Genomic DNA, 25,206 nt, shown 5'->3' on the forward strand with positions numbered 1-25,206 from the left:
CAATGAGAGTGTCTGTGCGTGGCTGCCCTGCAAGGAAACTGAAACACCGATCTCTGTGAGACATTTTCAATGCTGATTTGGAGCCGGGGACCCTGTTCTCAGGACTAGTTCTTGGATTGGTGTTGAGAGAGTCTAAGCATGGAGTTAGCTACGGGGTAAGGTCAGCGCGGAAGTTTATGTTTCGACCCAGAAAAAAATCTTGGAAACTTTGAGGCTCCCAGGCTGGCTGTGTGTCAGCTAAGGGGAGGGACAACCAGCACCAAGAAAACAAGGCTTCAAACGAGTGAAGGGATGCCCCAAAGATGAGGGATTCGACTTGCCCTGATTGGTCCCAAAGGATAGAATGATAAACAATGGGTGGAAATGGCAGAGATTTTGATTTCCACTCAAAATTTCTAAGAGTTCACAGGCTTCTCGAAAGCAGATGATGCCCTCGGTGGTAGTGGGGTTCTCCATTACTGGAGGTCTTCCATCAGAGGATGGATGATAATTCATTAGGGATGTTTGTAGAGAGATTTGATAGGAGTTGAACTAGATGACCTCTGAAGATCTTCCAGCTCCCAGGTTCTGTGGTTCTGTGGTAACACAGTTGGAAGGCTTAGCCACTAAGTAACATTTCCAAGGACTCAGGGTACTGCTTGTCTCTTTTCTTTCTAAAATATGTAACAAATGCAGATAACTCCCAGGTTACTAGACAAATTCCCCTTTGCCCTCAGGAACAATCTCCACATGGTTAAGGGGAAGAGGTAGCCAAAAAAAAAAAAAAATTCTGCCCTTGACAATGAACAGAGCCCTAGGTTTCTCAGTCTGAAAGATGTAGGGGTTGGATTAAGTCACCTCTAAGGTCACTTGGCAGCTCTGGCTTTCTCTGGATTTGTGAAATTTGGGTACGTTAGGGACAGAGCTGGGAACAGACTTTAGGAGTCTTAAAATCTAAAGTTATTTAAATGAGAAGGGTGCTTGGATTAATAGTGAGGAGACCAGTTACGGGCATGTGCTGGGTATTTGATGGCTTATGGGAAAAGAGGGGGACCCAGATATGTCTATGCCTGCTTTCATGATCAGTTGAGGTGCGTGTGTATATATTGTGTGTGTATCCCTGTGCCCTCCTGTAAGGAGAAAGGGGCTGTCTTCATCTCTACACATCCATTTCTCTGAATACACTTCTTAGACAGGATCTCTTTTCTTTCTGGCCGGACTTTCTTTGCACTCTCTGTCTGTGTCCCTGTCCTCGTCCCTGTCCCTGAACATCTCCCCAGTTTCAGCAGAATCTTTGGGTACCCCTCCTCCCTTGATCTCTGGGTGGCTTTCTCTTTCTCTGGGTGTGTGTGGGTGGAACAAGTCCAAACATTCTCTGGGAGTCGGGCAGGCTCTGCTGCCGCACCCTCTGGGCTGTACTTTCCTCTTAAACTGGTTGTGCTGGTGCCGTGTGTGTGTGTGTGTGTGTGTGTGTGTGTGTGTGTATGTGGGGGTGTGGTGGAGGGGGGTGAGGTGTGTAGACTGCTGGAGCTCCCAGGCCACTCAGCTCCATTCACCTGCAGGGAGGAGCCTCCCAGAAACTATCCTTCCCAGGCCAGATCCTCCGCCCTACACAAAACCGGGGCAGAGACACCAGGGACCCACTCGGCTGGAGCCTGAGCCGCAGCCTGAGCCTGAGCCTGTGTCTGAGCGGCAGCCTGAGCCTGAACACAGCCCCTCTCTCTTCCACTATGTTTAAGGGGCTAAGTAAAGGCTCCCCTGGGAAGGGGGTCTCCAAGGGCTCTCCTAAGGGCTCCCCCAGCAAGCACAGCAGGTGAGGAGGGGGCTAGGTGGGTGGGTATGTATTGGAGGTGGGGTGGGGAGGTGAGAGGGTGGTGCTCTGTTGAGAACGGGCCCCCACCAACCTGGAGGCGGCCGGTTACAGCCCCAGGACCTAGCCCAACTCAGGCATCCCAAGGTCCCGAGGCCAAAAAGACCGAGGGGCAGAGAATCTGCCTTGTCTCTCTGAGCTCTGGCCCCTAGAGGGCAAAGGTAGAGGGAGCTGTGCCGTTCCTTTATGCACACTTTACAGAGAGAGAAACTGAGGTTTATGGAGGTGGATGGGGATACTTTTAGAGAGTGCCTGATGGACCAGGGCAATGTTTCCCCAAATGGAAGCTGGTGACAGGCAGGTACCAGGGTGAGGACTACTGGAATTCCAGAGCCATAGGGTGACTCAGGAGGTGGTGGGCAGCAAATGGGCTCCTTTCAAGCTGCACAGCCAAGAAAAACAATCAGAGGGAGGTCAGAAATTTTCCCCTGTCAAAAATATATGGAACTGAGCATTGTAAACTAAAAATAAAAAATCTTAATTATAAAAAAAGAATTACAAAAAAAAAAAAGATTATCATCTGCATTCATGGAGAGTCCCTAAAACAATAGATTCACAGATTTTTCAAGTAAAACACGTCTGTTCCAATAGAAGTGTATGCAAAACTCCATGAATGTTTGCTCCAGAACATGCATAAGATTTTCTTTTGAACCTCAGTGCATATTTCTATTTCTTGGGGTGGAATTTTGACACAGCAAAAACAATCTAAAACTGTACAAGTCTTTACTGTATATAAAGGAACTTCTGTCTTATTGGGGGTATATAGCTTGTGTCCAGATAAATAAATTTAAAAAAAACACCTAAAAAAAAAGAAATTTTCCCCTGGCCCTCAGATGTAACACAGAGGTGTGAGTGAGGGTCCTGACCAACAAGGAAGGCCAGTCTCTAGGAGGATCCTTCTGGGCTCAGCAGCTCCTGGTCCCAGCTCTCTCAGATGCCCCTGGAGTGTAAAGAGATCTATCTGCCTTCACCCCCCGCCCCATCCAAAGTGTGGGTACGGGTAGCCCTGTCCCTGATGATTTCTTTTTAAATTGACGTCTTTCATTTTTGTAACACATTCTTTCTGAATATACCCCTCCCCTCTCCCCAATCCAGAGTGCCTTCCCTACAACAAATATTTAAAAAGAAAAATCAGCCCTGTAAAACCAAGCAACATATAACTGAATCCATGACCATAGTCTTCCACCTCTGCAAATGAAGGGAGGGAGACACATTTTTACAACTCCTCTCCAGGGCCAACCTTGGTCATTATAATTAAATTAGAGTGAGTTCAGCGTCATTATAGAGTTCTTTTTATTCACAATATTGACATTGTGTGTATTGTTTGCCTCATTCGCTCCCTTCCCTCTCCATCAGTCCACATCTTCTCATGCATCTCTGAATTCTTTCTATTTGTCTTTTCTTAATGGAGCACTCATATTTACAATAGTGCACCGCAGTTTGTTAAATCATTCCCTAGTCCATGGGTACCTGCTTGACTTCTGGCTCTTTGTTATCACGGCGTATGTGGGATCTTTGTTATCACGGTGTATGTATGTGGGATCTTTCTATATTTGCCCTGCTTAGGGTATCTGCGTTCCACGTTCTTAGCCCCCCTAGGAATAGATACCCAAAGAGAATCTCAGAGGAAGGGGTTATGTCTAGAAAGACCAAAGACATAGAGCAGAGGAATATTTCACCTTTCCTGGGGCCTGGACCCCTTTGGCAGACTGGTGAAACCTGTGGGCCCTCTCTCAGGATAATGTTTTTAAAAGTTTAAAATAAAGTACAAAGGTTTCCAGGGTAAACCAATTATATCATATCATGTTATATTTAGTATAGCATAGTATTATAATTATATTTTATTAGAAATCCATTATAATGCAGTTATCTCAGAGTATTTTTAAAAACAAGTTTCCAGACACCAGGTTAAGAAGCCCTGGCATTATGTTAGGACCTAGGGGAACATACAGAGCACACAAAGTCAGGACTCCAGGGAAAGTATTCTGAAGCATCATCTTTAGGCCCCACAGGCTAGAACTCTTGGGTTCTTCCCTAGGACCAGAGTTTTCTTTTCTCCTGTGGTCAGTGAAAGAGAAGTCCAGGTCTAGGGGATATTGGAAGTGATGTGGCACCTGTCCTTCGAATCTCTGGTTAGCTTGGGTAATGGTATTTCCAAACGTCTGGGAGAAGGAGGACCCTGAGGGACTATCCCTGCTGCAGTGAGAGGAGACCTGAGTTGGTCTTTGGCTATCCTCTGCCCAGCTCACCAGTAGAGTCCCTCAGGGTGAGTGAGAGTGTCAGACATCCTGTCATACTAAGGAGGGGACACCGAAGCTCAGGAACAATAGGGGTTTGGAGGGGGTGCCCTTAGCTAGTCAGGACTGCTCTGGGCAAAAGCTCTCAGCTCTGCATTCTGCCTTTAGACCAAGGGTTCTAAACCTTTTGATACCATGGACCCCTTTGGCAGTGTGGTGAAGCCTGTGGACCCCTTTTCAGAATGGTTTTAAATGCAAACAATAAAAAAATATAAGATTACAAAAGAAACCAAAGATTTGTAAAAATGAAGATACAATGTTTTCCCATCTGAGGTCATGGGCTCCCTGAAATCTATCTACAGATGCTTTGCAAGATGGGACATCTGTGGACTCCAGATTAAAAATATCTGCCCCAGAACCTTGTGAATCAGAGACAGAAAATGATAGCAAAGCCTTTCTGGACCTTCTCGGCTATAAGTAGTCAAACTGGCCTCTTGGGTCCTGCTTCCAGACCTCAATGAACTCCCCACTTCTCACTCGTCGTCACAGTGACGAGTTATCTCATATCCTGGGTCTCAGAAAAGGCGGAGGCTCCAAGATCAAAGATGAAAGGCTCATTATGGGGATAAAGATCAGGGTAACTGCTGTAGGAGTCAGGTGTCTGTCTAGATTAAACATAAAAAATCCCAGATAACATTCCTAGCTAGAGAATACCACCAAGGGTGCCAATGCCCAGGGTGGGACAACACCCTTCAAGCCAGCAGGCAACATCCCCTAAAAGGTCAGTACACCAGGAAGGGCATCCAGGGCCCAGGCCACCATTGCTTTGTACCTTCATTGTTCTTGGCAGGGGTGGACAAATAAGAGCTTGGGTAAGTGGAGGAGTCTGTCTTCAGGATTTTAAGTCTGGAGAAGGCTCCGAGGCGATAGAGAAGAAGGCAGAATCTATGGAGTAACACTCAAGTTCTGTCCTTGAGGAAGCACAACTAAACAGCCCAGAAAGGCCCACCAGTGGTGTGTCAGTGTGTCAGATTGAGTCAGTGACTCACTGTCTACCTCTCCCTCCCACCCAAGGAAGCAGAAGGAATCTGGGTGGGGTCCTGCTCTGCTGGGCCCAGGATGGAGAAAGCTAGAGAGCTAGACAGCTTACTCCCCTACTGTAGGGTCCCTGCAGGGAGTTGGAGATCTCGTTTGCTGAGCCTGGAGCGGGTAAAGTGAGTCATTTGGGTTGTGGTGGTGAGGGAAAGATAATGGGGCTCCAGACCAGGAAGGGATCCCAGACAAGAAGATTATACCAGGCCAGCCTCATCTCCCTCAAAGGGCAGTGGAGTGTGTACCTGGGCTAAGCTCCTAATCCCCAGCCAGGGACCAACTATGACTTGACCCACTGTTTCTGTCCAATGATCTGGTCAATTGAGTATGTGCCCAGACCACTCAGGGGCCTACTGCAGATCTGCACCCTGCCTGGTTGATGCAGCTTCCATAAGAGTTGAAAGTGGAGGGGTTAATCCCTCCCCAAAGCATTTAAAATTTTTTTATTTGATTTTTTTTCAATTAACAAACACTTCTTTTCCTCTGCCCACCCTTGCTTAAAAAAAAAGGAAGAAAGAAGGAAGGAAGGAAGGAAGAGAGGGAGGAAGGCAGGAAGGAAAGAAAGAAGGAAGAAAAAAGAGAGGGAGGGAGAAAGGAAAGAAGAGAGAGAGGAAGGAAGGAAATAAAGAAGGAAGAGAGGGAGGGAGAAAGGAAAGAAAAGGAAGGAAGGGAGAAGGGAGGGAGAGAGGAAGGGGAGAAGGGAGGAAGAGAGGAAGGAAAGAAGAGAGAAAAAAATAGGAAGGAAAAAAGAAGGAAAGAAGGAAAAAAAAAAGAAAAATCTTCATACCAAATATACATAATTAAGCAAAACAAATCCCTTCATGCCGCAAAGCATTTATCCAACAATACTCCTTTCTCCTCCTGATTCCCCAAAGGGCCTCCACCCAGGAACTAGCACAGCTCATCACCCGCATGCAAGCCAATGCTGACCAAGTGGAGAGGGACATCCTGGAGACCCAGAGGAGACTGAAGCTGGTGAGGCCTGGACAGCCTAAATGGGGCAAGGGCTTGAGGGAGGTTAGGGAGAAGGGTGTGTGTGTGTGTGTGTGTACTAGAGCATGGCCAGAGAGCTGCCCCAATGCCCCTCCTTTAACACATCTGGGCTGTGAGACCCCAGACAAGAGCACCTCTGTGAGGGAGCTTCCTCACCAGATCTAGTCCTCATCCTGTGAATGAAGAAGCACCGAGCCAGGGGCTGGGGATAGAAAGATGAAATAGTGTCTGCCCTCAAGAAGTTTACCGACATGCAGACAAATAAATACACTGTAAAATGTGATCAGAGACAAAGGAGAGATCCAGGCAAAGACTTCTTGGAAGTCTGAGGAAGGAGAGAGCCCTTCTCCCTTAGGTGACACTTTTCAGTCTTAACCTCCACAGATTTCCTTTCTCTGGGAGATTCAGAGGACATAGGATCATAGATTTAGGACTGGAAGGAATCTTAAAGATCGTCTGATCCAACACCCTCCATTCATCAACATGCATTTATTAAGTTCTTCCCATGAACCAGGCAGGACAGCTAGGTGGTAAAGCAGAGAGAGGACCAGGCCTGGGGTCAGGAAGATCTGAGTTCAAATTTGACCTCATAAACTTACTAGCTGTGTGACTCTGAGCAAGTCACTTAACCTGTTTGCTTCAGTTTATTATCAGATATAATATATATATATATATATATATACATTATATACATGGGATATGTATCATATATGTATATATACATATATACACACATACATATATAGGGTTTTCTTGGCCAAGGTACTGGAGTGGTTTGCTATTTCCTTCTCCAGCTCCTTCTACAGATGAAGAAACTGAGGCAAACAGGGTTAAGTGACTTGCCCAGGGTCACACAGCTAGCAAGTGTGTGAGGTCAGATTGGGACATAGAAAGATCAGTCTTTCTGACTCCCAGCCTGTCAGTTTCTCCACTGTGCTGCTTAACTGCCCATATTCAGAATATATGGAAGGTAACCTCGGGGGGAAGGCGCTAGCAACTGGGGGGGATAGAGAAAGACCTCTTGGTCTGCATCTTAAGGAATTCAGTATAAAAATGAGTGAACTGAGGCCCCCTTTGGGGTCCAGGATGGGCAGAGGTGGCATTTGCACATATGCCTGGACTCAGGGCCATCACTTCGTACCGTGCATGCTGCCTCTTTCATATCTGCCCCAAGGAGGCTTCCCATCTAGGGCCACCTCTTCCTCACCCATTCCAGGAATGGCGGTCTCTGACCAGAAGTCCTAGGTTGAGAGAGGGTTTTTCTGCAGCGGTATCCTCTACCTGAGGTCCAGCACCTTGCCTTCTGAGGATCCAAAAACAGGGCTAGAGGGTAACAAGAACAGACATTTGTTTATTTAAAAGTTTGCAAAGCACTTCTTATTTGTAGAGCATTACTTTATTTGAGCATCACAACAGCCCTGTGAGGTAGATAAGGTCAGTCAGTGAGTTAACAAGCATTTGCTAAGTGCCTCCTATGTGCCAGGCACTTAGAAAGAAAGGCAAAAGACTGCCCCTGCCCTCAAGGACCTCCAGAGAGAGACAACGAGCAAACAACCACTTACAAAGCAGGTACACACAGAATAAATAAGAAATAATCAAGGCATTAGAGTTAAGTGAGATTGGAAAAGGCTTCCTGTAGAAGGTAGCATTTTAGCTAGGACTTGAAGGAAGCCTGCAAAGATTATTATCCCCGTTTTACAGATGGGGATACTGAAGATTAGAGATGTCAAATGACTTACCAGGAGTCGCACAGATAGACCAGATGCAGGATTTGAACTTAGGTCTTCCCGACTGCTGGTGTAGGTAGCCCTCTATCCGTAAGCTGTCTCTAACAGCCCCTGGCGATGGGCACCAAAGTAGTTGGCACGGATTTATGTTGGCGGTGACAGCCAGGGATAGGGTGGTAGCCTGGGGAAAGGCTGGCAGAGATAGCCTGTTTACAAAAAGGTGGCCCCACAGGACAGGGCAAACAATGAACAGAACCAAGCCCTCCAGTACCAAGAGGAGGCAGGTCGGGACCTAAAGGAAGCTGAGATGCTGCTGAAGGACCTATTCCTGGATATGGACAAAGCCAAGAGACTGAAGCATCCACAAGCGGCTGAGATCGAGAAAGAGTGAGTGAGCCAGGGCTGAGGTCCATGGGGGAAGGGGGCTCTGGCCCGGAGAAAGGGAAAAAGGGGGAATTAGTGGGAGGCATGGATCCTTGCGGGTCCTATGGGTAATGAGGGGAGCTGAGTAGGAAAAGTCAAGGGGATGCCCCTCTGCCTGCGTACCGACTACCATGCCCAGCTCCCCCATTGGCAGCATCAAGCAACTACATGAACGAGTGACCCAGGAATGCGCCGAGTACCGCGAGCTGTATGAAAAGATTGTGCTGCCGTCTGACATGACGCCAAAAGTTGACTGGGCTCGGGTGCTGGAGCAGAAACAGGTAAGGGTTGTCCTCCTCTCCCCCTAAGCCCTGACACCCTGAGGCCTGAGCACCTAGCTTCTAAGGTGCTCAACCTTCCTGTTTCCTCTGTATCTTGGGTGTGCCCTGGGTACTCAGGAAGCTGGGTGGTGCAGTATACAGGCTGCTGGACTTGGAGTCAAGAAGGCCTGAATTCAAATCCTACCTCAGATACTTCCTTTGTGACCCTGGGCAAGTCATTTAACTGGTTTGCCTCAGTTTCCTCCTCTGTAAAATGTGGATAATAAAGTGCCTGCTTTGTGTGAATCAAATAAAATATATGTAGAGTGTTTTACCAGTTGTAAAGTGCTTTAGAAATGCTAGTTATTATTAAGGATCATGCAGTGTATCCATCACCTGGACACAGTCTTTGCACTGAGTATGTATTGAGCACCTACTTTTCAACAATTTAGCAAACATTTATTAACCACCTACTATATTCCAGGCACTGTGCTATCTGTTCTGGATACAAACAGAAAGTGAAACAGTCCCTGCCCACAAGGAGCTTACATTCTAAAGGGAGGAAAAGGATGGATGAGGTAAAACGTGTGTACAAACAAGTCTAATACATGGTAAATTGAGGAAGAAAAGAACACTGACAATTAGGGGTGAATCAAGGAAGACTTCATAGAGGAGACGGCCTTTTTATTTCAGTCGTGTCTGACTCTCTGTGACCCCATTTGGGGTTTTCTTGGCAAAGATAATGGAGTGGTTTACCATTTCCTTCTCCAGCTCATTTTACAGATAGGGAAACTGAGGTAATCATGGTTAAGTGTCTCGCCCAGGGTCACACAGCTAGTAAGTGTCTCTGAGGCTGGATTAGAAATCAGGAAGATGAGTCTTCCTGACTTCAGGCCTGGCACTCTATCCATTGTACCATCTAGCTGCCTGGTGGCCTTTAAGGAAGCTAAAGATTCTAAGAGGCAAAAGACAGGGTGGAGTGCATTTCTGCCATGAAGAACAGTCTATACGGCTCAGAGATGGGATTGAGAGTGTCATGTTCAGGGACCAGCTACCAGACCTGTTGGGCTCGATCAGGCAGGAATGTGACAGATTGTTAAATTTTCAGTGTGAATATTAACACCTAGAAATCTGCAAAGACTACAAAGCAAGGCTTGATTTACAGTATGGTTGATTGGCTAGACTTAAGGAAAATGATGGAGAAAATGTGAATAATACAGATTAAATCTGAAAGTATGTGGTGGGTACTGTGGTTACTTTGCTTGTTTTTCTCAGGGAACTAACTGGTTGTTAAACATTTACCAGCACATCGTATTGTGTTCAAAAAGGAAAGTAATATGAAGGTTGAAAGGTTGAAAAGGAAGGTAGTCTTGACAGAGAGGTAAAGAAGATTTTTGGCAATGGCCAGTGTGTAGATTGGTCTTGCTTAACCAGGTTTATTGATAACAAGGTATTTTTTTTTAATTTGTTGGGGGAAACAGGGTGAGAAAGGAAGGGGTAGTAAAAGTGAAGAAGGAAAAAAAGAAGGATAAGTATATTAATGAAGCATTTTTTAAAGTATACTGAACAAAACAGAAGGAAGTTTATGTCATTTTTAAAAATAATATTTTATTTTTCCTCGGGTATATACAGTTGTATATAAAGAATTTTTAAGATTCCTTTTTTTAATTTTTGTGTTCCGAATTTCCTCTCTCCTTCCCTCACCTCCCCCCTCCATGAAACAGTAAACAATTTGATAGAGGTTATACATGACCCGAAAGAAAAAGAAAAATGGGGAAAATACAGAAAGTGAAAAATAGTCTGCTTCGATCTGCATTCGGACTCCATTGTTCTGTCTCTGGATGTGGATAGCATTTTTCATCATAAATTCTTTGGAATTGTCTTGGATCGTTACATTGCTGAGAAGAGCTAACTCATTCCTAGTTGATCATCATACAATATTGTGGTTACTGTGTACAGTGTTCTCCTGGCTCTGCTCATTTCACTTTGCATCAGTTCGCATAAGTCAGGAAGAAGTTTAAAGAGAAACAGAAAAACAGGACAATTTTGTAACTAACATGCTAAATGTACACACAAGCTGTACATAATGGAGAGTCACAGTTTTTTGTTCTTCTATTCTTTGTATATGCACATGCTGATATTTTTAGTGTTCATGGAGTTCAAAATAACAACAAAAAAAACCTTAAATGTATTTTATTTTTAAATACATTTTTAAAAATGTAGGTAGGAGCCAGACTGTAGAAGGCTAGGTAGAACATAGGGCAGAAATGAGGGGCAGAGGAGTTTGTATTTTACCCTAATGGTGACGGGCCACTGAGCAATTTTTTTTTCCTAGCAGAGGAGTGATGTGCTTTCAGAAGGTCATTTTGGCAGTTGTGTGGACGATTGACTGGAAAGAGGAGAAACGATTAGGAAGAGTAATTAGGAGGGTATCACAATAATCGATGTGAATGATCAGGGCTTGAATTAGAAAGGTAAACATACAATAGAACAGGCAAGACTTTGTAACTGATCAGATATAGGGGAGAGATGAAAGACAATTCCAGGTTTATGAATTGGATGTTGGAGACCTCAGCAGAAATAGAGACATCTGAAGAAGCAAGTTTGACTATGGATATGCTGAGTTTGAATATGGGATATCCAGCTAGGTGGAGAGTGGACAGAGTGTTGGGCTTGGGGTCAGGAAGACTCATGTTCCTGAGTTCAAATCTGGCCTGAGACACTTTGCCTCAGTTTTCTCATCTGTAAAATGAGCTAGAGAACAAAAGGGCAAATTACTCCAGTACCTTTGCCAAGAAAACCCCAAATGGTGTCACAGAGAATCAGACACAACTGAAATGGCTGAACAAACTGTGAAGCCTCCTTGATTCACCCCTTGTCACGAAGAGGTGGACACAACCGAAACGTCTCAACAACAATGAAATATCCAAGAGGTGTCCATCTGGTAAAGTGATAATACAAAACTGGAGTTAAGGAGAGAAATTAAGGGCTGGATATATAGATTTGGGAGTCACTGGCGTAATAATTAATTAATTAAACCCAGAGGAGCAGATGAGATCATTGAGAGACCATAGTGGGAAAAGAAAAGGTGGTTCAGGTCAGAGCCTGGGGAGACAGCCGTACTAAGGAGGCAGGAGGTAATCGAGCAAGGGAGACTGAAAAGTGAGCAGTGAGATGGGGAGGAGGAGAAGAGGAGAACTAGGAGAGAACCAGGTCCCAGGAGTCAAAGGAAAGGAGTATCCAAGAAGAGGGAGTGCTCAAGAGTATAAAAAGCTTCAGAGCGACCAAGAAAGGGGAGGGTGAGAAAAGACAGGTCGGGTGAGCTTGTTGCTAACCTCGGAGATTGTAGTTTCAGGACAGTGGGAGAGGATCTACAGCTGGACTGAAATGAGTTGAGAAATGGATGGGTTGTGAGAACTGATCTTGCTTTACTATGCCTATTTGTGAAGAGAAACTGTTTTTCTTTCTTTTGTTTTTCCAGTGAGGAGAGAGGGAGGTTAGAAATTGAGAGGGAATATGGATAGGGGGTGGAGAAGAAGAGATAAATAAATTTAAAAAAAAACATCAGAAAACAAAAGAAAACCTACAAGGATACAAAGAACGGCTGGACAGCTTTGAAAACAATGTGCAGTATTTATTATATAGGTTTTCTTGAAATGGAAATTTATTGTTTTACATTGAATCCTCTCTTATGTTCTGCTGTGTGCATGGCAATGTTTTTTTTTTCTTATTTAGTGTTCAAGTTTTAAATAAATAAAAAAGAAGAGAGGGAAGAAGAAGGGAGGAAAGGAAAGGAAAATTGGGGAGGACAGAAGGACAGGACAGGAGAAGAGAAGAGGAGAGGAGAAGAGAGAAGGGAAAGAAGGAATCTTTTTTTTAATACAAAGAAGAGAACAGAAGGAAGGGTAGAAAGAAGCGTAGACAAGTAAAGCAGCCCTGAAGGCTGAGTTTATTACGTATTTATAAAGAAAAGCAAAGTATGCAATCTATAGTAATTTGAAATCTGAGGTTTCATGTTGTTGTTGTTCAGTCACATCCAACTCTTCCTGACCCCATGGACCATATCGTGCCAATACTGGCCATGGAGTTGTCTTGGCAAAGATTTTTGCCATTTCCTTCTCCAGTGGATTAAGGCAACCAGGGTTAAGTGATTTGCCCAGGGTCACACAGCTAGTGTCTGAGGGCAAATTTGAACTCAGGTCTTCCAGGCTCTGAGTCCAGTGCTCTACCCATTAAGCCACCTAGCCACCTAGCAGTTTCATGTGCCATCTTCTTTTCTCTTTTCTCTATATATGTAGAAATGTCCTTTCTATTTGGTATTTGTTAAGTTCAGAATAAAAATAAGTAATAAAAAAGTATGGGGGAGCAAGAGTAGAACCTTTCTTTCTGAATGTTTCAGTGAAAGGGAGGAGATAGATATAGGGTAATAGTTTGAGGGGATGCCAAGATCAAGTGAAGGATTTTTAATGTTGATCTGAACATGTTTATGGGCTGTGGGAGATGGAACCAGCAGATTGAAGATGACAGAGATAGGTGGGGCAAACTTTTGGAGCAGATAAAAGGGTAAGGAATGGGAGTACACGTAGAGGGATTGGCCTTAGCAAGGAGAGAGGCTGCCTGTTCCTTGGAGACTGGAGTAAAGGAGGAGAGAACATGTGAAGATGTCAATGACGCTTTAAGGCATAAAGTAGGGAAGAAGAAACTCAGAGCAAATGGTCTCATATTAAAGAAGAAGCCTTTTGGTGAGGGGGCTGAGAGGGTGATGTTAAAGGCTAAAAAAAAGAGCAGAAATTTGGAATAGCTAGTGATGGAAACGTGAAAGAGTCCATCTAGAAAGAAGGAATGTCGTATAATAGTGACAATAATCTCAATAGAGTTGAGATTAGATAATAAGTATTTGCAATGGACCCCATAGCACTTTTGTGTAACTTCTTTTTTCCCCTCAATAGTATTTTTTTTTTCAATTGCATATAGTTTTCAAAATTCGTTTTTGTAAAATTTTGAGTTCCAAATTTTTTCTCCCTCCCTTCACCTTTCCCCAAGACAGCAAGCAATCTAATATAGGTTATACATGTACAATCATGTTAAACATATTTCCACATTAGTCATGTTGTGAAAGAAGAATCAGAAAAAAAGGGAAAAACCATGAGAAAAAAAAATAATGAAAACAGTATGCTTTGATCTACATTCAGACTCCATAGTTCTTTCTCTGGGTGTGAATAGAATTTTCCATAACTAGTCTTTTGGCATTGTCTTGGATCATTGTATTGCTGAGAAGAGCTAAGTCAATCATAGGTAATCATTGCACAATGTGGCTGTTATTGTGTGTAATGTTCTCCTGGTTCTGCTCACTTCACTCAGCATCAGTTCATATAAATCTTTCTAGGTTTTTCTGAAATTCACCTGCTCATCATTTCTTATAGCACAATAGTATCATTACACCCATATGCCACAACTTGTTCAGCCATTCCCCAATTGATGGGCATCCCCTCAATTTCCAATTCTTTGCCACCACAAAAAGAGCCGCTATAAACATTTTTGTACATGTGGGTCCTTTTCCTTTTTTTATAATCTCTTTGGAATGCTGACCTAATAGTGGTATTGCTGGATCAAAGGGTATGCATAATTTGGTTGTCCTTTGGGCATAGTTCCGAATTGCTCAATTCACAAGTCCACCAACAATGCAGTAGTGTTTCAGTTTTCCCACATCTTCTCCAACATTTGTCATTTTCCTTTTCTGTCACATTAGCCAATCTGATAGGTGTGAGGTGATACCTCAGAGTTGCTTTAATTTGCATTTCTCTAATCGATAGTGCTTTAGAACATTTTTCCATATGATTTTATGTAGCTTTAATTTCTTCCCCTGAAAACTGCCTGTCCATATCCTTTGACCATTTATCAATTGGGATCTTGTGTGACTTCTTGCAAAATTATTTAGTAGCAGGGATTTGGAATGAGGAAGGCTCCTTGTTGTAGATGTGTTTCTTCCTTTGGGTCAGATGTGGTAGGGTATGCTGCCAAATTTCTAACAATTGGATTTCAGGGGGAGTGGGGAAGGAGGATGCATAGCACACTTTTCAGTTTAATTGCATAGTAATTTCCATCGCTTTCTTAGTTCAGACCAGGGGTGGGGAATCTGCAGCCTCAAGGCCACATGTGGCCCTCTAGGTCCTCAAGTGTGGCACAGGTTCCCCACCCCTGGTCTAGACAATTAACAAAACAATAACTCGAGATCAGATTTGTAGTGTTTACCAATTTCCAAGGTGTAAATGCTCACACTGAAAATTTAACAGTTGGCTCTCTAAATTGGATGGAGCTGACTCCTGCATTCCTTGGGTGTAGTGGATGAAGTAAGTGGGCAATGGGCCGGTTTAGAACTCCATAGCTACCGCAGGCACATTGCCTACTGGGCTGTATGTAGGAGTAGGAAATGGAAAGATTGCCTCCTTAGGTAACAGGATCATAAATCTGGAGCTAGGAGGGGCCTTGGAGCCCACTGAGCTCAACCCCATTTTACAAATGAGGAAACTGAGGCACAGAGCAGTTAAATAACTTGTCCAGAATCATGCTGCTAGTAAGTTTAAATGCAGGATTGGAACCCAAGTTTTCCTGACTCCAAGTCCAGTGCTCAACCCGCTATATAGTGCTGCCCCCAATAAATGTTTGTAATAGGTATTATTCAAATTTGTAGTTTAATTGATTATTCTATTAACTCCCTCATAGGTTCTGTAATATTCAACTATTTTAATTCTTCTCTTATTCTTCTGACCCTTCCTTCTAGATGTCCTTTGCTGGCCCCTTTTCCCCCGCTGACTCTAATTTTGGGTAATTCCCAAGGTTTTTCTTCATTCACAGGGGCCATCTCCAATTGTCCTGATTTATATCTGGCCACTGGACCCAGATGGCTCCAGGGGAGAGACTGAGGCTGGTGACCTTGCACAGCCCTGCCTCGCTTAAATCAAATTTACTTGCACGTCATGGCATCACCATTGTGAAGGACAAACAACAGCATTCATTCACACTCAGTGGTTAGTCAATGGTCAATAAACATTTGTTAAGTGCCTACTATGCACCAGGCACCGCACTAAGCACTGGGGACACAAAAAGAATCCAAAGACAGTCCCTGCCCTCCAGGAGCTTGTCATCTGACAGGGCTTGGGGAATCTCATCCAATCAATTATCATCTATATGTGGATGACTTAGAAGTTGCTATGTGGCTCAGTGGATGGCGCTCTGGATGTGGAGTCTGAAAGACCCAAACCCAAGTCCTGCCTTTTTTATTGTTCAGTTTCAATCATGTCTGATTCTTTGTGACCCCATTTGGGGTTTTCTTGGATAATGGAATGGTTTGCCATTTCCTTCTCCAGCTCATTTTACAGATGAGGAAACTGAGGCAAGGAGGCTTAAGTGACTGGCCCAGGGTCACACAGCTAGGCAGTGTCTGAGGCCAAATTTGAACTCGGGTCTTCCTGACTCCAGGCCCAAGGCTCTATCTACTGCACCACTTAGATGCCCCAAGTCCTGGCTTAGACACTTATCAACTGTGTGATCATGGGCGAGTCATTTATTTTCTATGTTCTTCAGTTTCTCATCTGTAAAACAGGGGAGGGGTGGGGTTGAACTCCATGGCCTCTAATATCTCCACCGCACCCCGCTTTAAATCTATGATCATATGACTTCAAAATATTAATGTTCAAACCTAACATTTCTGCTGCAGATAATTTGGAGGTAGAGAAGTAATTACTCCAAATGAAATTCTGCTGCTGTTTAGTCATGTCTGACTCTTCGTGACCCCATTTGGGGTTTTGTTGGCAATGATACTGCAGTGGTTTGCCATTTCCTTCTCCAGCTCATTTTACAGATGAGGAAACTGAGGCAAACAGGGTTAAGTGAGTTGCCCAGGATTACACAACTAATGAGTGTCTAAGGCTAGATTTGAATCCAGGTCTTCCTCACTCCAGGCCCAGCACTCTATGCACCGCATCACCTAGTTGTCTCACAAAGCATTTTTTATTATTTATTCATTACTGACTCTTTGTGACCCCATTTGGTGTTTTCTTGGCAAAGATATTGGAGTGGTTGCCATTTCCTTCTCCAGCTCATTTTGCAGATGAGGAAACAGAAGCAAGGAGGGTTAAGTGACTTGCCCAGGGTCACATTGCTAGCAAGTTTCCGAGGTTGGATCTGAACTCATGAAGAGGAGTCTTTCTGATTCTGCACTCTATCCACTGCATCATCTAGCTGCCCAGTGAAATTCTAGAGTGAATTATTAAACCTATGGTTTCTTTATTTTCTAAAGAAAATAAAGGTGATCAGAAGGACCAAGCATGGGTTCACTAAGAACTTGTAATGCTAAGTTAACCATTTAATTTGACTTTAGCAAGGCATTTGATAAAACCCCTCAAGGTATCCATGTGGACAAAATGGAGGAATGTAGACTGTATAGTTGGGTATACTCATAACTGTTGAAGGGTCACCCACAAAGGACATTGTTAAATGAGGAAACAGGGTGATGTAATTGGAAGAGCACTGGATTTGGAGTCAGAAGGAAGACCTGGGTTCTAAATATAGACCCTGTCATTTGCTACCTGTTTGACCTTGGACAAAAATCCCCACCTCTTGAACCTTAGCTTACCCATTTGTGCCGTGATCAACTAAGCTCCCTTTCAGCTCTAAAAGCTAAAATCCTAAGGTATGTAGGGGTATGGGTAACTGAATGGGTATGCTAATCCAACTGGATGGCACAGTGGATAGGGTTCTGGGTCTGGAGTCAGGAAGACTCATCTTCCTGAGTTCAAATCTGGCTTTAGACACTTACTAGCTGTGTGACCCTGGACAAGTCACTTAACCCTGTTTGCCTCAGTTTCCTTATCTGTAAAATGAACCGGAGAAAGAAAGGGCAAACCACTCCAGTATCTTTGCCAAGAAAAGCCCAAATGGAGTCTCAAAGAGTAGGACGCAACTTAACAACAACAACAACATTATGCCAATCCAAAGCTGAGGTTTCGCAAGACATGGGGACGATGGAATCAAAGGCAGAAGGCAGTACAGAGTTGAATTGTTTTAACAATAGGGTCGACGCTAGTAAGACAGGAGAAAGAGGCTGGACCCTAAATTAGGAGAACTGGAAGAATGGAGGATTAGAGTGAGGTCCAAGAATAAGCTTAGGAGGCATGAGGCAGAGGGGAGAAATTGAAAGTCCATAGAGTATGAGGAGAGAAAGGAAATTTCAGGGTTCAGAATTGTGGAGGGAACATAGTTATCAGTGGTGGTGAGATCTATGGTGTAATTGTCCTTGTGGGTGAATGAGGCGGAGTCAGGATATAGGTGATAGAAGCCAAAGAGGCCAATGAACTGGGAAGACAAGGTGTGTGTATATTGAAGTCCTCAAGCATGAGGGGGAGGAATTGGGGTGGAGAGAAAGACTGAACTCCTTGAAAAAGGAGAGCATAGTGACCTAGAAACTGGTGGATCATAGCAGCTAAGACTTGGACTGGATGGTATAGATGAAGTCAACCATTGGGAAGTATCTGCAGACGGATAGGGCAGAGGGAAAATCTGGAACTGACAGTGGGGAATGCCAACTCCTTCTTCTAGCCCGTTTTGTGTCTCAGGACATGGCAAAAAGTTAGCCCCGAAGAAGGTGACCAAGGATGCAGTGGATTCCAGAAAGACATATTTCTGTGAGCACAAGGAAAGAGTGCCAAAAAGTAGGGCAGAGAAGGAAAGGGATAGGAGGTAAGTCAGGCTGAGATGAACTGAGATAAGAATACAGGAAATACAGGAAATGAAAATGGGATGATGGACCTGGAATCCGGAAGACAGGTTCAAACCCTGCCTTAGACATGTACTAGTTGTGGCAAACGACTTAACCTCTCTGTGCCTCATTTTCCTTCCTTCCATATAAAATGAAGGGGTTGGACTCCACGGCCTCTAATGTCCCTTGCAGCCCTAAATCTATACTGCCATGATCCTGTGAGACAGAGCAGGGGAAGGAGGTCGTTGCCTTAGGAGAAAGGGCCTAGGGGAGCAGGAGCCATATGTTTGCTAGCTGTGGAAGTGGGTAAACACCAGTTGGTTGGGCTCCAGGGTTCCAGGCTCTGGCGCACTGTAATAATACTACCACTATAATAATAACTCACAATTTAAATAGTGTTTTAAAGTTTACAAACACTTCTCCACAATAGCCCTGTGAGGTAGGAAGTACAAATATCGTTTTTTCCATTTTTATGGAGCTTCAGCTAAGCACTTGACAAACATTATTTTATGGGAGCTGGTGACTCATTGGATGTGGGTGAAGAAAAAGGTGGTCAAAAATGAGTCAAGGGTTTGGGTTTGAATCCTGGCTATGGGATCGGGTCATTTGGCTCCTCTGGGCCTCGGTTTCCACAGCTGTAAAATGAGAGGACTGGCCTAAAGGTCCCTTCTGGCTCTTTGGGAGTAATCCAAGCCTTCATGCCTGGTTGACAGGGAGAATACTGGTGACTTTGGCAGAGATGGGAGACAGCCCTGCTGTGGAAGACAGCCCAGCTTACCCAGGCTGGCCTCCATCCTCCCAACAACCAAATGTGGCTAGCTTTTTCTCCAGCCTCATCGTTACCAGGTTGTCATTTTCTTCCTGCAGCCCTAGAGGCGATTTGCCTGGGATGGCCGCCCTGTTCAAGCCTAGCCATTTTCCCTTTATCATCGTCCAGTGGGTGATGGTGGTGAAAATGCAAGAGAGGAGGGGTGTGAATTTCAGATGCTCTGAGTATCTAAAATCCAAGCATTCCTCTACCATCAGGAGGGAACGAGGAGCTAGGGAGCCCTGGCTGGACAGGCACTGACAGCCAGCACTTCCCTGGGCCCCATCTGAATGCTGGCCCCTGCTTCTGTCTCTAGAAACAGATCTGTGAAGGGCAGTATGGCTCAGGCATGCCAGAACTGGAGCAGCAAATCGCCGAACACAACATCTTGCAAAGGGAGATTGAAGCCTACGGACAGCAGCTTCGCTGCTTCAGCGGCCCGGTGGGTGAGCCTGTCTTCCCAGAACCCTCCCTCCAACTTTCTGGTCCAGCTTTCAGGGTTGCACTCCATCACCCCATGCACCCGTCACCCACCTGCCCTGCCCTGCCCATGATGGGAACCCTACTTGAATAAGGCATTCTAGGACAACTGAAAGCCTAGTCCCTTCCTCCCCCATGCCATCCTCCCCCTACTCAGAGATGACTTGAAGGAGCACAGTGTAGCAAACGGGGAACAAAGACTGTGGGTTCACATCCCATCTCGAGTAATTATGAGCTGTGTGACCCTGGACAAGTCACTTAACCCCTATGCTTCAGTTCCCTCATCCATAAAATGAGAGGGTTGAACTTAATGGCCTTTAAGGTCCCTGTAGGCTCTAGTTCAATGATCCTGTGTCCTCTGAGTATCAGGCATCTTATTTTTTTTCTTTAGGTAATCAGGGTTAAGTGACTTGCCCAGGGTCACACACTTAATAAGTGTCAAGTGTATCAGGCTGGATTTGAACTCGGGTCCTCCTGATTCCATGGCCAGTACTCTAGCACCACATAGCTGCCCCCACCAGGCATCTTTGAGATCTCACATGGTAAAGTTCTAGAAAACTGCATCCTTGAGATGTTGCCATGTGGGTAAGAACAGGAGATCTTAGGTTAGGGAGTACTTCTGAGATAGATCAGGGCCCTAAGAGATCCCAAGCAGATGAAACCCCTGCCCCCCATCCCCGCTGCCCCAAGGCTAGCTTCTCAATAATTTCCCTTATCTTTCTTCACCCTGCTAACCTCAGGATGCTGCGGTCATCAAGAATCAATACCGAGACCTACTGGTGAGACAGGAATACTCCCTGGTGGAGGAACAGAGCAAGGGTGACTGCGGAAGGAAGGGACAGCTCTGGTGGCAGGGGTCACTCTTGTGATGGGTGGGAGGGACAAGGGGCTGAGCTGGGTTGGACAACCGACAGCTGGTAGTAGGGAGTAGAGGGTAGAAGCCCACCTACGATCAAAACGGGATCGTGGGATAATAGATCAATGGAGGCCCCAAGCCTGATGATGTTTTTTTAAGTGTTTAAGACAGTATAATTGTCTCTCTGTACATGTGTCTTTTTCTTTGAATCTCCATTTTTTGTGCTCGATGGGGGCTTTTTTATTCTTGAGCACAGAAGACAGCCACTTGGCGTGGGCAGAGCCTAGGCAGCCTCTACACCCACCTGCAGAATTGTACCCGGCAGCTCAATACCCTGGCCGAACAGCAGCGTCGCATCCTTCAACAGGACTGGAGTGACAACATGGCTGACCCCATTGGGGTGCGCCAGGAATATGAGGTCAGATGCAAGCCACAATTAGCAATTCTTACACCTGGGGATTTATTTTTTACAAAACATGCTTGGGATGAGCCACACCAAAGGGGACCTCAATTCATTTGGAAGCAAAGGACTCCGTGTACTTCTAGGTACCCAGGATACCATGAAGTGGTGGCCTCCTTGTCAGGGTGGGAGATTGGAGATGGGCTAGAGAAGAGCTTAGCTGGAGACTTAGAAGAGGCAGCTGCCATCTGGTAGTCTTCCATTCTAAATAAGAATCTTTGTAATTTATTTCTATTGATCAATCTTAGTACATTTATTAATAATCTACTAGTTGCCAAGCACTATCTTAGGTGCTGGGGGTACAAAAATAAAACAATCCCAGGTCTCAAGGAGCTTATTATGCTCTAACTGGTTTTTCTATGCTGCTGAAAGGACCAAAAATGTTCTTATCATCCCTCAGATTTTAGGGCCCTAGGAGAGAGCTCCATTCACCCCACCTTAGTTGTGATTGTGGGTCAGGGACTTCCCTGCTCATCATTGGCTTTGGGAAAGCTGGAGGATGTGGGTAGGAACAGAGATAGATACAGGAGACCGAGTTGTAAGTCAGCGTTCCACTGCCGTTATCTTAGAGGATTCAGCCCCTACCTCGATGGGTGACTCCCGCTCCCCCTTTCCTCTCTTCTCCCCTCCAGCACTTCAAGAGCCAAGAGCTGCTGGTCCAGGAGCAGTGCATAAACCAGTTAGAGGATGATGGAGAGCGAATGGTGGAGCTCAAGCATCCAGCTGTGGGGCCCATCCAGGTAAGACACACATCTCATGGACCTCAAGGACAGTCCACCCACCTTCCATCCCTTACCTCTTCATCTCCAAGTTCCTGGTGGGCTCCTTGGAATGTGGGCTTAGTGTTAGGGAGGCTCACTGTGGCTCCCCAAAGACGCCTGAGAAGAGCCCCATCTTAGAAGGGAGAAGTTGGAGGGATGAATAGATGGATGAACAAAGTGGGACAGAAAATTCAACAGGCATTTAATAAGTGCCTACTACATACAAAGTGCCATGTTAGGCAATAAAGGAGACACAAAGATAAAATAAAACTAGGTCTCTGTCCTTAAGTTTGAAATCAATCAGTCAACAAGCATTTATTAAGCTCTTATGATGCGCATGTTTAAGTGGGGGGGGGATTTGTGTGTATACATATATACAGACATGCACATACACAAATACATATGTGTAATACATGTATGTGCATATATTTGTATATTTGTGGGGATATTTGAAAGGCAAAACAGTCCTTGCCTGAAGGGACTCATAATCTAAAGGGAGAAACAGCAATCTAGCCTGGGAGAAAAAAATGTGAACTTTGTTATTGTTGAGCTGTTTTTTGGTCCTGTCCAACTCTTCCTGACCCCATCTGGGATTTTCTTGGCAAAGATACTGGAGTGAATTTGTCATTTCCTTCTCCAACTCATTTTACAGAGGAGGAAACTGAGGCAAACAGGGTTAAGTGACTTGCCCAGGGTCATACAGGTATTCTGAAGCCAGATTTGACCTCAGATAGATGAGTCTTCCTGACTCTGGGCCTGGCACTCCATGCACTATGACCCCATAGTCCATGGAACCACCTAGCTGCCCTGCAAATGTGAACATAAATCAGTATAAAACAAAACAGAAAGAGCATGATAGATAGCTGCATTTGTGTAAGCCCTTTACCCAAGGAGTAAGAGTAGAGATGAGAGGGATGCCTGAAGGATACAATGGCAGTCATTAGGGTGTTCTGATCCAGGCATTACTGGGGATGTAACTCCAGGGGTTGTCAGAGGCTGAGACTGTGAGTTGAAGCCACCTGGTGGGGAAGATAGAATAAGATGTCGATGGAGGGGGATGAAGAGCACTCCAAAAATGGAGAACAGCACAAGCAAAAACAGATAGGAAGGAAAGCACGGGATGCATTTTGAGGAACCGTGAAGAATCCGTGGTACTCTTAGCTAGAGCAGTGAGGGAAATAAAGGGGAATGTTACAATGTAATACTGCCAGGGTAGATTGGAGCTGCATCTTAACGGATCTTGAATGCCAGCTGGAGGAACCTGGACTATGTTTGTTAAGTATGTAGAAAGGGCAGATAGTCAAGCAGAAGCAGAAGTTGAAAAGGGACACAGTTGAGATCTAGGGGATCTCCTGAGGTCCGTGGACCTCCAAGGGGTCTATGAATCAATTCCAGAGGATTTGTGAACTCGAATGGGAAAAATATTGTATCTTTATTTTCACTCGCCTCTAACTGAAATTTAGCATTTCCTTTAAGACCCCTTATTTAGACCCCTTCTGAGAAGGGACCTGCAAGTTTGGCACCAGAATGCCAGGGGGGTTCATGATACCAACAAAGCAAGAAAAGCTTAAGAAGTCCTGCTTTACGTACTATTTTCACTCTATTTTTTTCTTTTTTTTTTCTTTTGGTCTACTTCTTCCTTCACAACATGACTAATGTGAAAATATGTTTTACATGATTGCACTTAAATAATCTATATCAAATTGCTTACCATCTTAGGGAGGAGAAGGGGGAGAGGGAAGGAGGAAGGGAGAATATTTGGAACTCAGAATTTTTAAATGAAGGTTAAAATTTGTCTTTACGTGTAATTAGAAAAAATGCTATTAAATCTATCTTGCCCTACAAGAAAGTAAGGGAAAAGGGTGATGGGGAGTGGGGTGACAGAAGGGAGGGCTGACTGGGGAATGGGGCAACCAGAATATATGCCATCTTGGAGTCGGGGGGAGGGTAGAAATGGGGAGAAAATTTGTAATTCAAACTCTTGTGAAAATCAATGCTGAAAATATTGAATAAATAAATAATAATTTAGAAAAATGCTATTAAAAATAAAAAGAACCCTTGCTTTAATGGAGGCAGAGTCAGAGTGGGGGTGCAGCCATGGGGTTCTAAGGGCTCAGTGTGTGTCCCCAGGCTCACCAGGAGGCCCTGAAGACTGAATGGCAGAACTTCCTCAACTTATGCATCTGTCAGGAGAGCCAACTTCAATGTGTGGAAGATTACCGCAGGGTAAGGACCCTGGCTTGGCTTTGCGAGGGTAGCAAAGAGAGAATTGGGGTGATACCATTTGATCACTGAAAAAAAATCCAATAATTAGAAATTTTTTTAAAATTTCACTTGCAAACAAAATGGATTTAATGTGAACATGAGGACCATGGAATTTAAAATCGTTAAAGTAAAAAAAATTTCCAAGTCAAAAAGTAAATAACATGAAGTCAAAATAAAACCACAGGTAAGAGGCAGTCATCTGACCAGAGCCCTGAGTTACCACGGTTCTTTGTTTGCTGCCCTGCTCTCTGAGAGTGGCAGAAGTAACGAGAAAACAAGATGAGGGAGGTGTCATTGATTTTTTTAAAAGCAAGTTTCCAGGGTGATAATGTAGCTTAGCGGATGAAGGGCTGATCTTGACAATCAGAAAGACCTTTATTCAATTCTTTTCTCTAACAAATATTGATTGTGTCGTGGGCAAGACATCCAACCTCTTGGGGCCCCAAACAGTGTAGCCAGTGTGCTGGAGTGGAGGGAGCTTCCCCACTGTGAATTCCCTACAAGGGTGAAAGCACACGTGTGCAGATGCTGTTCCTCTTCGGCCATGCCAAAACAAGGTCTTTCCAGAGTATGTCCCACTGGGGGTTAATGTAGATGCAATTCAGAGGCTTGTGACCAAGATCATTAAAGTGATGACCCTGGAGATTGTATAGGTTGGGGGGAAGGAACAAGCATCTATTAAATGCCTACTGTGTGCCTTGCACTATGCTGAGTCCTTAGCAAACATTATTACACTTTATCCTCACAACAACCCTAGGAGGTAGGTGCTATTATGATCCCCATTTTACAGTTGAAGAAACCGAGGCAAATAGAGGTTAAGTGATTTGCCCAGAGTCACACAGCTAGTACGTGTCTGAGGCTGAATTTGAACTTGGGTATTCCTGATTCCAGGCCTGGTATTCTACCCACTGGACAACCTAGATGCTTCTAGTGGCCTGTTACTAATCCTCTTCTGATACAAATGAGGGTCCTAGCAAGATGCTCTCATGCATTTTTTTTTAGCTTGGTTTCTTTCTTTGATTTTGAGAGTTTCTATTTTTGCGTTTATTCCTCATGTACTTTATAGAAAGGTTCTCAGTGGGGTTGAGACACAAAGCAACTTTTGACTGACTCTCAGTTACTCAAGAAAATCTAATTAAATAGCACACATTTGGGGGGGGGGTTCCCATTGAGATTTGGGGACATATTTTTATAAGCTAGCTAGATAGGATGTGAAGAGAAAAAAACTTTTTTTTGGT

The 25,206-nt window shown here is 44.5% G+C and overlaps 1 protein-coding gene across 1 annotated transcript in view; it reads left to right on the plus strand.

Moving 5' to 3' along the window:
- Nucleotides 1–1,709: 1,709 nt before the first annotated feature.
- EVPL (envoplakin) overlaps nucleotides 1,710–25,206 on the plus strand; it is a 41,420-nt gene continuing 17,923 nt past the window's right edge. The window contains exons 1-9 of the mRNA XM_036757166.1: nucleotides 1,710–1,792; nucleotides 6,054–6,153; nucleotides 8,131–8,285; nucleotides 8,476–8,602; nucleotides 19,463–19,588; nucleotides 20,367–20,405; nucleotides 20,739–20,900; nucleotides 21,575–21,682; nucleotides 23,834–23,929. Of these exons, the coding sequence (XP_036613061.1) occupies nucleotides 1,710–1,792; nucleotides 6,054–6,153; nucleotides 8,131–8,285; nucleotides 8,476–8,602; nucleotides 19,463–19,588; nucleotides 20,367–20,405; nucleotides 20,739–20,900; nucleotides 21,575–21,682; nucleotides 23,834–23,929 (996 nt within the window). The remainder of the gene's footprint in view (nucleotides 1,793–6,053; nucleotides 6,154–8,130; nucleotides 8,286–8,475; nucleotides 8,603–19,462; nucleotides 19,589–20,366; nucleotides 20,406–20,738; nucleotides 20,901–21,574; nucleotides 21,683–23,833; nucleotides 23,930–25,206) is intronic.

Source organism: Trichosurus vulpecula, chromosome 4 (assembly GCF_011100635.1).
Source record: "Trichosurus vulpecula isolate mTriVul1 chromosome 4, mTriVul1.pri, whole genome shotgun sequence".
NCBI lineage: Eukaryota > Metazoa > Chordata > Mammalia > Diprotodontia > Phalangeridae > Trichosurus > Trichosurus vulpecula.